Genomic DNA, 13,046 nt, shown 5'->3' with positions numbered 1-13,046 from the left:
GGGGACTCCAGCACCTCCCCCGGCAGCCATTCCAGAACTTATCTCCCTTTCTGTAAAAACTTTTTTCTGATATCCAGCCTAAATTTCCCTTGGTGCAGCTTCACACTGTGTCCTCTGGTTCTGTCAGTGCTGCCTGGAGAAAGAGCCCAACCCCACCTGAGCACAGCCACCTTTCAGGAGCTGTGGAGAGTGATGAGGCCACCCCTGAGTCTCCTTTTCTCCAGGCTGAACACCCCCAGCTCCCTCAGTGTTCCTCACAGGGTTTGTGTTCCCAGCCCCTCCCCAGCCTCGTTGCCCCCTCTGGATGCCCTCGAGCATCTCAACGTCCTTCCCAAACTGAGGGGCCAGGGCTGGACACGGCACTCGAGGTGTGGCCTCAGCAGTGCTGAGTACAGGGCAAGGATGACCCCTGCTCCTGCTGGCCACACCATTCCTTGCTGTCTGGACTGGGCAGCACGGATTTGAGGAGAAATGCTAAGAGCTTAAAATAGCCCACAAACCTCACTTGGAGATAAACCTAAAAAGAAACACATCTACTCGAGCACATCGCTGCCATCTCTGCTGTGCTCTGCAGCATCCTCTGGAGCGAGGTGGCTCTCCAGGCTCCCCATGTAAACAGAACAATTTGCTCCTCCGCCGAGCCCCGGCTGCAGCGCGGGTTGTTATAGTTACTGGCTGTGACTTACCCCTGCCATTGTCACGGCATTCGCAGTAAATGGCGCTTAAACAGCAGTCTAGCAAAGGTTTGCAGAATAATGACTCATAAAAATTCACTTAATAACAGGATCCGAGCCTCTGCGCCGCCCAACCCCTTCATCCATCCCCCCCCCCGGCCCTTACATCATCAACGAGACCCCGAATCTCTTGCATAAGGAGCACAGCAAAGGTCACTACGTGTGTTTCAAAGGTTTTTAACTTCTGCTCCCTGAAAAGGTCATGGTACAGGTGGAAAAGCAGAGCTCTTTCCCTCGGGCAGCTCTCAGAGCCGGATCTGGAGCTCTCCTCTTGGAGACTCTGCGGCTGCTGAGTGAACCTGCCTTTGCAGGGCCAGCCTGCGAGAGGCCACGGCTTTCTACCGTGCTTTGGGTGTCTCTTTTCCTGGCCACATCCAGCCACTCTAACTCCGCAAGAGGCTGGAACAAGGCAGCTGTAAGAGCTGCTGTCAGGACTGTGGCACGGTGATAAGGCTGAAGATACACACCCATGAAATGGATTATGCTGAATGATGCTGCTCAGCTGCTTTTGAGATGCAAAGACAACAATTAACCGGGCTGACGTGAACAGACGCAAATAGGAACAGCTCTTCATGCCCAGCAGCCAGAGAGACGCCAGGCTTGGGGAGAGGGGCAAATAGCCTGCTCAGAGGCAGGCAGCAGGAAAAGAGAACCAACAGGTTCTCCCAGAGCCCATGCTGAGGTGGATGAACATTCAGTACGGAGCAATCAGAGGATGCTGCTCCTGCACCTCTGCCCAGAGTGCAGCAGAGACAGCCAGTCCCTGACGGCAAACAGGCTGCCACACACGAGCCAAGAAGCTGTCCGCACACAGGCTTGAGCAGGCAAACTGAACTCTCTGTACATTTAATTAATAGGTTATACGAAACCTAATATATAAGAAGTGCAGTGATACCATCTTACAAATTTCACAGTCAGAAAGAAACCTTCCTATGAGGTGCGATTTTTTTTTGTTACTACTGGAACAAAAAAAGCAGCGTTTCTACATGTTTTAGAACATCTAAGTAGCTGATGAGGACAAAGCTGTGCTAATCTGCTTTATCAGGTGCTTTTTGTGAAAGCAATTAGGTGTGGGGCTCCCAAAGGATCTTCTGAGAAAGGGTCCAGCAAGGACAATTAATGAATGTATATTGATACTGCTGTGGAATTAGCATCAGGAGCTAGAAACCCCTCCTGTAATAGCTTTGTGATTTGACAAAATAACCAACTTTGGCCCAATTTGTCCTATCACTTCACATAAAATAAATGTTCCTCACCATCACTCCATGAGCAGTCAATGCAAGGGCTGAAAGGCAAGTCCAGTCCTGCAGCCCTTTACCAGCAAACACCTCCTGCAGTCTCCAGAAGAACCTGAACCCCAGCCAGGGAAGTTAATCTGAGTCTGTTCATAGAATCTTGCACCAAGCCAGTGCTAGTTTAAAATACACTGAGGAAATCTGCTCTTGTAACAAACCTTGTAAATAAAGCTGAAACTGGCACTGCATCTTTTCTCCCCCACACATGCTCTCCTCCAAGTTGTAAACCCAGCAGCAGATACAATTCTAGCTACAGAAGGAGAGCTGGCACAGAGATAACGAAAAATGGAACAGCCTACTATGAAATGGATCACTGAACCGGAGAACTGGAGACTCTGGAGCTGAATTTCAGCTGTAATATATCAACCTCATTTCACGGACCTCTGTCTCTGTCCAGTTAAGCCAGCAGGGCTGGGGATTTGAGTGGACACAAGTTTTGCTATTCAAGGGATGTTACAGAAATCCACCTGAATCCCATCACTTGCTTTTCATGACATTTCAGGAGAAACTTGTCATTAGCCTGCTATAATCAGTGGCAATTCCTCATGCTGCTGAAAAAAACTTTTCTGTTCTGCTTTCTGTCCTGATGAGCTGCAGGATGCTCAAATTTCTAGAAGACCAAGGAAAAAATGGCTCATTCTTGAGAGATGGTCTGTATTTTGCTATTTATATTTTATCAGACTAAAACTCAGTAGTAACGGTTCAATTTTTAGGTCAGATAGAGGAGTTTCGTTATCTCTCTAGTTTTTAAACCACATATTAGAATCACATTGCTACAAGTATGCACAATGCTGCCATTTCTAAATAATAAGCTGAGCACTCTTGAATTCTGTCAGGGTTGATCCTGATTGTTTGCTTTGGCTACATAAAATCACTATTGAAAAACTATGTGCTAAGGGGCCTATGCATTGAAAACATTTTCTTCCATGATTGACTGGTATTAATCTTTCACATGCAGAGGGATGTGTTCCCTTCAAAAGGAGGCTTGATATATAAGGATTATCCAAGTTTTGGATGTTCCTTTCTAAGCAGTGAATACACAAAAATTATCAGTGGTCAGCAATGTACATAAATTATTCTATTATTCTACTATTGGCAGTAGTGCCTACAAATGAAAAGAAGCAAACCAGAAAAAAACCAGTTGGTGACAATAGGTGACACTTGAAGTAACAGGATTCAGACTTTGTTGTTTTTCTACAAGATCCTTACATAACTCAGGGATGGCTTTGCAGCTAAGGATCATTCTACAAGTCACTGCTGTAAGTTATGTCCTGCCTCAGCATTTCTGCCCTGGAGCTCTCTGGAGAGGGAGACCAAGATGATCTGTCTGCACTACAGCAAAGGACTGAACCCCAGCAGACTGCTTGCTTGCTTGCAGTTGTAAATAAGCTTGTGTGCTTTCAGGGTTTACTTATGAAAAGCAATTCCACTTAATATCAGCACAACAGCGTGGCAATAGTTCATATTTACAGATTGTAATATAATTTCAGAGAGCCACAAATTCCTTTAGAAAGTGCTCATCTATAAATCAACCTATAAATCAGTGTGTCCACAAACACTGTGGGGCTGGAAAGAACACTGAGTGAAAGAGAAAAAACTGAGTGTTTTAAGTCAGGCAGAACATGTTTGCTCAGGCTGGAGAATTACCACCCAAACAGGGCTGCTCAGGTCTGCTCTGGGCATTTAAAGCCATGCACCAACATCAAGGACTTTGAGCAGCAGCATTTTCCTAATGCAGGATAACAGCTCAAAACTGAAGGGGAACACTCAACCAACCTGTTTTTCACCACTGGGCTTCCTGTAATTGAGCAGCAGCTCCACAGCTCCCACCACCTCCTTCCGTATGGCGTAGAGCAGAGCATCCCCCACGTAGACGCTGTGGCTCAGCAGCAGCTCCATGATCTCCAGGTTCTCATTCTCTATGGCTATTAGCAGGGCACTGCGACCCAGAGGATCCATACAGTTAATGTTGATGTTGTAGTAGATCTCTGCCTCCTGCAAGGCATGTTTCACGCTGGCATAGTCCCCCTTCTCCACAGCACTGAGGTAGGCTTTCTCTTCTGACGAGAGCTCTGCCTCCGCTCGCACGATCTGGAGTGGGATCCGGTCTCGGTACGGGGAGAAGTTGACCTTTTTGTAGTATAGCTGGGCCATGGTTCATAGTGACCAGGCAACCTGTGAGGGAGGAGAACCACGCATCAGTGACAGCACAGCCCCACAGGGGACAAACTTCCAAAGGGCCATCACAGGAAAAGCCCCCCGTCCCTTTTTAAGATGTTGTGTTCTTGACGCCTCCTGAGCCACCCCACCTTAAAGGGCACCAAGCGTAAATGACACTCACCACTCACAATGACAGAAACTCAGTATAATTTTTTATCTTGTTTAAACACTATGCCATTGATGTCTTTTTTCTGGTCAGAAGCATGATCTTGATGTTTATGGGTAATTATCACATGCAAATAGGTGGATTTCTCATCTTTGCTTTATTTCCCACTCAAAGTTCCTTTTATTTCCTCCTTTTCCACTGCTAAGCCAGATCCTCAGCATCTCTGAACTGTCAGTGATGGGAGCTGCTGATTTACACCCTCCTCTTTACAGTAATAGATTCATTTTGAACATTTTTGCTGTTGCTTCTCTGCTTCCGTCTCTTAAAACAGTCTTTTATTCTTCCTTAGTGTTTACTCTTCGACTAGGTCGCGGTTTTATTTTAAAAGCTCACATGTTTTTAAACATTTTTTCTCACTCTTCTCATTTATAAATAGGACCTAAAGACAGGCTGATGTAGAAAGCTCCCACCCTTGCTCTCTAAAGGCAGTGATGTTGTTTTGTGGTCTAGGAAAACAAGAAGTAAATCCTGCCTTGGAAAAAGTGCAGCAAACTGAATGAATTGAGGTTCCTTCCCATGCCTCAAAGATCCCAGCAGGTGACTGGAGTCACAGGAAACACGGGCTGGGTATTCACAGGTAAGGAAAAAAGGAACCAGGCTTGTCTACCCATGCTTGGCTTTGACAAACGACACCAGGCCAGCACCAGGGGCCACCAGCAGCTATAACTAATTGGGTGACTTATTCCATCTCCTTGCCCAAAGCTCAACAGCTTCCTACAGCAAATTAGCTGGAGTTTTGGTGCATTGTAGTGCCCTATGCTGGGGGAAAAGGAGGTGCTGATAAAAGTTGATGAGGAGGAGGCTGTGGTGGCTGCAGAGCAGACCCGGGGCTCTGCAGGTGCCACCCGCGGCAGCCGCAGAGCCCGGCTGCATTTCTGCCTTTCCAGAGTGGGTGGATCTGAGCTCCAGCCCAGCTGACACTGCAGAACAGTGGGTGGCTGTAGCAGACAGCAAAGCTGCATCTGAGAACTTCCTGGGGAGCCAGGGATCTGTACCAGCCGCTTTGGCACCTCGGGGAATGTGCTCACTCAAGATCCCGCTCTCCTCCAAGTGCCAGAGAAGTTTGTTACATACCCAGAGATGCTGGCACAGTGCTCACACGTATCTCTCTGCACAGGCAGAACCACAGAATCCAGTGGTCCAACCTCAAGACACACTCAAAGGCACTGGAGGCAAAAGGACCCATAAACTGAGTAGAAACCATAAATATATTTGCTGATTTTCTACAGGAACATTATGCCACTAAAGCTTTTAGAAGTGAGGAAGAATCTCAGTGACTCAGAAGCTTCAAGTTTCAATAAATTGCATGTAGAATCAACTAGTCTGATTTTGAAAAGCAGCAGGGATCACAGGTCATTTTCAAATTTTGTTTTTGAAAACGTTATTCCTCTGGGATCCAGCTAATTCCCACTGAAACACTGACAGGAGGCAGAAGGATGCAGCACAGGTCTGGTAACAACTAAGGACCAAAGAGATCTTTGGGAAGGTAAGGAGAAACCCAAATGGGAAGGGAAATGTTGTCCTTGTGTGACAGTCTGGCTGATGGGAGCAGGGAACACCGACCAGTGGGACTGGTGCCAGAGGACAGTAGTCACCGTGTAAAGGTCTCCTGGGGGAATCTGTTGGCTCCAAAAAACATGAGGAATTCTGGCAACATGTGCTGCTGCTAAAGTGGAATTGGATATTTTTCACTGCTCTTTAGTTTAATTGGACGTTTTGTAGATGGTGAGTAACATTTGCAATGAGTTATAACAAATGTCACCTTATGAAACATCATGCCAGCGTTGGATCCCTTTCCTTCCCAACAGTTTTGTAGAAAGAAAAGAAAGCTTCAAGTATCTTAACTCCGCAGTGAGATCTCATCTCCCAGTAGAACCCCAGTCCAAAGAAAGCTCATAATGTTAATACCTCAAGCATATAGGAAGCTGCAATAAAACCAAACAGGAAAGACTCACAAAATTAATGATCTTCCTGAATTCCTCTCATGCCTACACCTGCATAGCCTGACAAACACATGCTGCTAACTGGGTTTGGAAATAATAGCAGTCAGGATTAAAAGAAAATAATAAAAATGTGTGCCTGGAGTTCATGGAAGATTTCAGCAAAACCTTTATCTGTTGAGCTGCCCCTCAGCCAGAGATCCAGCACAATTTACAGACGGGCCCTCCAAACCCCATGTCTTTGTCAATCAAAATTATTTAACAAAATTATTAACAAACCTGTGGGTGGAATGAATGAGCACAAGGCCCCTGCTCTAGCTGTCACCTCTCAGCACCACCGAGCTCCCAGGGGCAGCATCTCATGGTGAAGCAGACAATTCTGGTAGGCCCTACACTCCTGTGTTTCCCAGACTGGTCCTGTCTCCTGCTTAACAGTCCAAAATTACAAAAATATTGATGCAATCCAGGTAAGAGAAGGGGAAGGCAATGCACAGGTGCTTCCTAGAGAGAAGCAGCAGTGACATTCCTGAAAGGTAGCAAAAATAGAAACACAGTCACAGTAAAATTTTGGAACCGGTGCAGAGAGCCTGAAAACACGTGTTTTCCATATGAATTCTCTTCACAGAGAGGCATTTTCTGCTACTTGGGTTACTATTTGGTGCAAGGAAAATTCTTCCAGCCTGTGCTTGACTGCAGATGCCTCAGACAGTATGCAGTGACTGGCTAATGCAGTGGTGATACCTGCACCACAAACAGGTAAAGAGAAACAGAACCATAACGAGATAAATCTAACAAACTACTCGAGATACAGGCAGGAGGACTTAGCGTTCAGTCTGGACTTTATCACCTCTCTTCAGCAGATATGCCCTTCTCCCTGAATTATTAGTCCAAATCTCCAAGCCTTTTCAGCCTGGCACAAGAAATCAGAGTTTTAGCCCCTGTAAAGCAGCTATAGCTGGTAGGAACAGCTGGCTGGTTTGGGGAAGGAAAGTTTCCAGCCTTTTGCCACTAAAAATTCCATGAGTTCCATGAGACTACAAAAAGTTTTTAGGGTCTGTTAGGAGTTGAGGCATCCCTCTGCTCCCATTTTACACACACCACACACTCCAACACAGCCCTGTCTCAGGGGGGTCAGAGTGACCTGGATGAAATGGGATGAGTAGAACTGAAGGGGAGGCAGCCAGAGCCAGTTTACAGCCATGTATCACTAAGCCCATTATAAAACAGGACCTTCCTGGATTTTATTTGCTTTGATCATCATGATGAAGCTGATTCAGAGGTGGAAAAGCACCATTGCTCCTGATGGCTGAGCTCCCTCTGTAACGGAGGCAGCAGAGACTCGGGGGTATTGAATTTAGCTGCCAGCTGATGTGAGCATCTGACAGCCTGAGGAACTGATCAAACAGACCTTGGACACAAGACCAACAGCAAAGAGTTACCTTTCCCACTTGCTGGGCCTCTGTATCACACCTGAGAGCAGCCAGCAGAGCCCCCCACCTGGCAGGCTGCTCAGAGCACGGCTGGGTGTTCCCTCACGCCAACAAAACTCCGTGTGTGGCTTGAAATGCCACTGCACCTTCTCTCTCAGACCTGAGAAGGGTTTATGTGCTGCAAAAGCCACCTGCATTTTCCAGCTGTATCAGTCCCATCAAAGAACTGATCCCTTGCAACACAACTTGCTTCACTGCCTCCCCCCATCCTTCTTGCCAAGGCTGTTTTCTTCTCTTTAGTGTTTCCGGGAGAGCATTTTCCTCATTTTGCAATTCTAATCTGGACTCCAGGTCTGGAAATCACGGCCCGTAACTGCGAAAATGGCCTGACTTTCATCGTGCTCACACACTGCCTGCTCAGTACTATTGATCTTTTTAAAAAAGGTTGTAAACCTGAGCTATGAAATAGTCCAGAAGGGCCACTTAGGTAAATAATATTACATGTAGTTAATGGACCAATTGAATTTGTGATTGGATCCTTCTTTTAAGTGCTCTAGATCTTATTTACTAACAATGCCTGGCTGAGCACAGTATGAGGAAATAAAACCGACTTTGTAACGTTCTGCAATTCCCTTCCTTCTGCAAAGATACCCCCTTGTTCCAGAAAATTGCTTTTTCCATGGAGTTCAGTGGGAACCAGATTACAAACCTAAGTCTCACTGCCTCTCATGATGTCTCTCACCACCAGAAGCAGAAATTTTTCCTGATGCCTTTAAATGCAAAGAGAGCCATGACTGAATAAATGTAGGACCTCAGATGTGTTTTAAAATTATAAAATTGCAGTGACCTTCTTGTTCTATGGCTGTGTAAATTCCTTTTAGCTAAAACCCCATGATCTCAGAAAGTTTATATCCAGCTCATAAGTTATATAAAATGTATCACTGACTGGAGTAAGTGCTGTCCAAAACTTGTAGGGCCACAGTACAACACAAAAAAGAGAAAGCAACAGCTAATAAAACTGGGGATGAGTAATCCACTTTCACTGCCCAACATGAGAGAAAGGAAGAGCACTAATAGCATATGTGATAAAAATGCTGGGCTGCAGAGATCCATGATTCACAGTGGAGCTGTGTCCTTAGAAGACGCAGAGAAAAATTCCCTAGGAGTGATTCCACTCATCACTCCAGGCCTGGTTAAGAACACATCAATTCCCTGGGGTACAGCACAGACCCTCCTAACCCAGAAGTGTTCATACAGAAAGACAACCTCAAACTTCAGATTAGAAAGTTTACAGACGCCAAAAAAAAATTCTTGGCCAGTAACGCAAAATGCCACAATTTGACTCAAGTCCCAACTGCAAATCTTAACTTCCTGGGGAGGGTGACAATTATCAAAGATATATATGTTTGATTTGGAAAGAACAACTCTTTGGTAGAAGTCTCTTCCGCTGCATAATCAATTGATGAGTCATGAGCAACCGCATATGGGGATATATATACGTGTTTTTATATGTGTGTATGTGCTATATATATATGTGTGTGTGTGTGTGTGTGTGTTTGTACATATATATACATAAGGTCCTTGCTGGAAGCTTCAGCTGTGTCCACTCGCAAATGCACTGAGGATTCACCTGTCTCATTCTGTCCAAAGATGAGCAAGAAGCTCCCTTTGCAGTAGGATGCTCTCCTCTACATCTCCTGTGCCAGGCAGAGCGTAATTAATGGAGGGAGAATTTGGGCTGCAGAGAGCCAGGCCTGACCAGAAGTCTCAAATGCTTAGGGCTCCCTTAACTCAAGCCTCCTGCATGTCCAGGGATAGGTTCTGTGTGTTTTGATCCACCCCAGGGATGGGATGCAGGACATTTACCCAGCGCTGGCCCACGGCCAGGCCATTGATGGGGTGTTAACGATGCTAAAATTTGAGCTGAGCTCCTCAGCCACGCCGGGCTGGGAACGGGGAGAGCAGCTCTGCAATAAAAAACAGCTGCAAACCAGATTTCCCTGCAGCACAGCCAGAGGAGTTATCCCTGCACCTGGGAGAAGGAAGCAGAGGTGCAGGAGCTGCAAAGCAAGACACAACTTTGGGAAGGATGTCAGAAAAAGCCTCTGGTGTAGAGCCAAGTGCAAAGCTCCTCTTTGGGATACAGCAGGAGGGGGAAGTACTGACCCAGCCTTGGAATATTTCAGTATTACCTCAACAGAAATCAGTCTGGGCTACTAAAATGATTAGAATTACTTCCTAGTGAGGGAATGGCTGCAGAACTTGCTTTTAGCTACTATTATAATAAAGCATTTACAGTCTGCAAATCTCCCACTTCTTTCCACACAGCCATCACGCAGGTGGTAATAAATAAAAATGTACCATTGTGAGAAGATTAAAAAAAATAAGCCCTGGAATATATTCATAGTACATATCTTTACAAATGCAGGCAGAACAGAAAGCTCATTTTGTCTGTCTGACGTCACTGCTCTGTCCCCTACTTGTTTGAGATGGGCTATGCATTCATTTTCCACAAAAAAGAGATGTCAACTGAACTGAGAAATACTGTCAAGCACGCTGCCCTGTTGTCTTATCTGCTAATGCAGCACTAATGTAGCATGGCATCATTATCATCTCCAGGCTCTGTGTCCACTGCTTCTGTGCCTGCTGCTTGTAATCTCTGCCTGCTGCAGCTATTGAACAAGAGATTTGGTTTGGTTTTTTTCGCTTGTTCCCACTCTGGCTCATCATTTCTGCAATCAGCAAGATAATCTGGGAGCATCGTGTCAGGGAGAGCAGTGAGGATTGTCAGACCTGCCTCAGACTGGCTGGAAGTGCAAGTGAAGCACTCAGCTGGGAGGGAAAAGTCCAGATGATGGCACAGTGGCCAGAGAGGGGAAAAGGCAGTGGCAGCAAGCCCTGAACTACCAACAGCAACAGTGTGGGCTCTTTTTCTCATCTGGCAATGAGTGGATTTATCAGTGGCTATCAGTTCCCATTTCTGAACAAGCTCTGCTGGGCTGTTTTCACTGGCACCTGTGTAAAAACAGAGTCAGACCCAGCAGCACATGGAGCATCCATCACCTGCAGCCCCTGCTCTGAGCCTCTAGGGTTCCTGTGCTCTACCTCTGGCTCCATTTTGGGTTTGTTCCCAATTCTGTCATTCAAACCTGACTGGAGATTCTTGGAAGGAAGAGGCAAATTCGTGTGCTCAACTCTCAAATGAATGTTTCCCAGTTGCAAAAAAAAAGGGCTTTTTTAGACAATACTATGTTCGCCTGCAGCACCTTTTGGATATGAAAAAGTGCAAAACATGTGAATTCTCTTTCCTGAGTTAAATTCTAAACCATGGTAAATAGGGAGGGATTAAAAGCCAAACTCATTGCATCTGTAAACACTGGGGACAGGAAGACAAGGAATCTGTGCCCCATGGAGAGCAAGCACACCACTTTCACAGCTGTGTGAACAAATGGTGCCAAACAGAGAGCACTGGGTGGACAAGGAGCTCACCCTGCTCCCATGAGGGTGCTGGTGCCTGGCAGTCACTGTGTGCCTGCACTTTGTGGGAAGGGAACAAGCTTCCAGACATTTCCCTGTTCTAAAACCTTCACAGGAGAAAATAAGATTCTTTTTAGGGGCTTCCAGACAGAGGAAGAAATATCTGAAAAATCCAAATATCTGAAGTAGTAAGAGCAGGTGACTGATTTAAATACAGCACAGCTTGGTGTGGGGAGATTCCATCTCCTTCAGCAGCTGCAGACAATGCAGCTCACTGTCCCCTTTCCATGCAGTTTCCTCACCACGTTGGATCCTGCCTAGTTCAGGCACACCTCACCACCAAATCCCACAGTCTGAGCCACCCAGATGGCTGTAGAGCTGAGAAAGAGAAACATTTCCAGAAGCAAAAGGTCTCTCTGAATGGATTTTTGAAGGCTGGAGACTGAGCATTATGATTGCAGGGCAGCCACGGTTTGTCTCAGTCATGGCTTTGCACAAGTACAGCCCTGGTCATCACATCCTTCACAGTCCCTGGACAAAACAACTGCCTCGGCTTCATGGGGAGGTGGAAATGCCATCCAGAAAAGAGAAATCTTCATAGAAAGCAAGTGTGAGCGAGCTCCCCCTGACAGTGATAATAACCAGAATAGTCTGCAGATAAAATAAAGAAGTAAAGCCAAATCCTAGTTCATTAGGACAGCTCAGGAAAGAGCCTAGAACTGCAGACTGGACAGTTTTTGAAGACCCACAGAAAGGCTGCAGGCAGTAAAAATACATTCATTTTAAGTGGAAAAAATGTTGTTCTCAACAGTACTAAGCAGGCAAATCCAAGAGACACCAAAAATGCTGCACAGACACCAAGCAGCTTGGGAGAGGAGTAACACACTGCTTCTAAGTGAAGGAATGCATAGAATCAGGTTTTTGCTTCCATTAATGCCCTAAAAGGTTCCTGAATAACAACTGCAGTGTAAAACTTGCTCATTCAACCTCCAGATCATTCCAATAAAGCCAGAGATTTGGGTCGGAGATTTGTAGGAATAATCATATTATTCCTTAATCTTTGCCATACTTACATTGTGCTCTTTGGCTACCATCAATAATAACACCCTGATCTTTTGAGCCACAGGCCTAAAAGTCCTTTTTAAAGGACAGTAAGCATTCATCCTCATGTTGTATGGGCTGGAAATCTGCAGTAGAACAGAAGTTATTTGTTTCATCCTTGTGACAACAAGTAGTAACTGGGCAGGATACCCCATAAATACAGACACACATATATATTCTATACCTAGAGCTTAACAGGTGTAACAGTTCTTTGGTGCCTGCTGAGACAAGCCCAGTGCCAGAGTGATCTGGAGTGCAGTAAGTGATGAAAGTGATGATAAAAACTACAAATGTCCTATATTACCAGGGAAAAAACCTTATTTTAAATATTCCACAGGGCTACTCTGTCACACATTGAAAAATCTGCAGGACAGTATCTTGGAAATCATTTCTTGGTCTTCCTAAGGGGACCTTCTCACATGGGCATAGGATGCTTTTTTCCCCCCAAGGCCTTGTCTTCAGTACACCTTAATGTCACTGCTTTTTTCTTTTCGTATTTCCCTTCATCAAGATACTTTTCTAAAATCTTCTCCCATTTTCTTCTGGATTTAATTTTACAGTTTGCTGCCCTGTTCAGTTGATTCGGGGCACCTCAACTTTCAAGAGACATCTGAGGTGAGGCTCCTCAGTTTCTTTTCAGAAGAATTCTATTTTATATGCTCTGGGGTTCAGGCTCAGCTACA

At 45.6% G+C, this 13,046-nt stretch overlaps 1 protein-coding gene across 3 annotated transcripts in view; it reads right to left on the bottom strand.

Annotated features, from left to right (window-relative positions):
- The window catches only part of TRPC5 (transient receptor potential cation channel subfamily C member 5), a 95,080-nt gene that overhangs the window by 61,778 nt on the left and 20,256 nt on the right, over window positions 1-13,046 (bottom strand). For all 3 annotated transcript variants that reach the window (XM_068205204.1, XM_068205206.1, XM_068205205.1), the window contains exon 2: window positions 3,806-4,204. In XM_068205204.1, coding sequence (XP_068061305.1) covers window positions 3,806-4,183 — 378 coding nt within the window. In that variant the 5' untranslated portion in view covers window positions 4,184-4,204. The remainder of the gene's footprint in view (window positions 1-3,805; window positions 4,205-13,046) is intronic.

This window comes from Anomalospiza imberbis, chromosome 14 (assembly GCF_031753505.1).
Source record: "Anomalospiza imberbis isolate Cuckoo-Finch-1a 21T00152 chromosome 14, ASM3175350v1, whole genome shotgun sequence".
Taxonomy (NCBI): domain Eukaryota; kingdom Metazoa; phylum Chordata; class Aves; order Passeriformes; family Viduidae; genus Anomalospiza; species Anomalospiza imberbis.
This window is presented reverse-complemented; position numbering and strand designations above follow the sequence as displayed.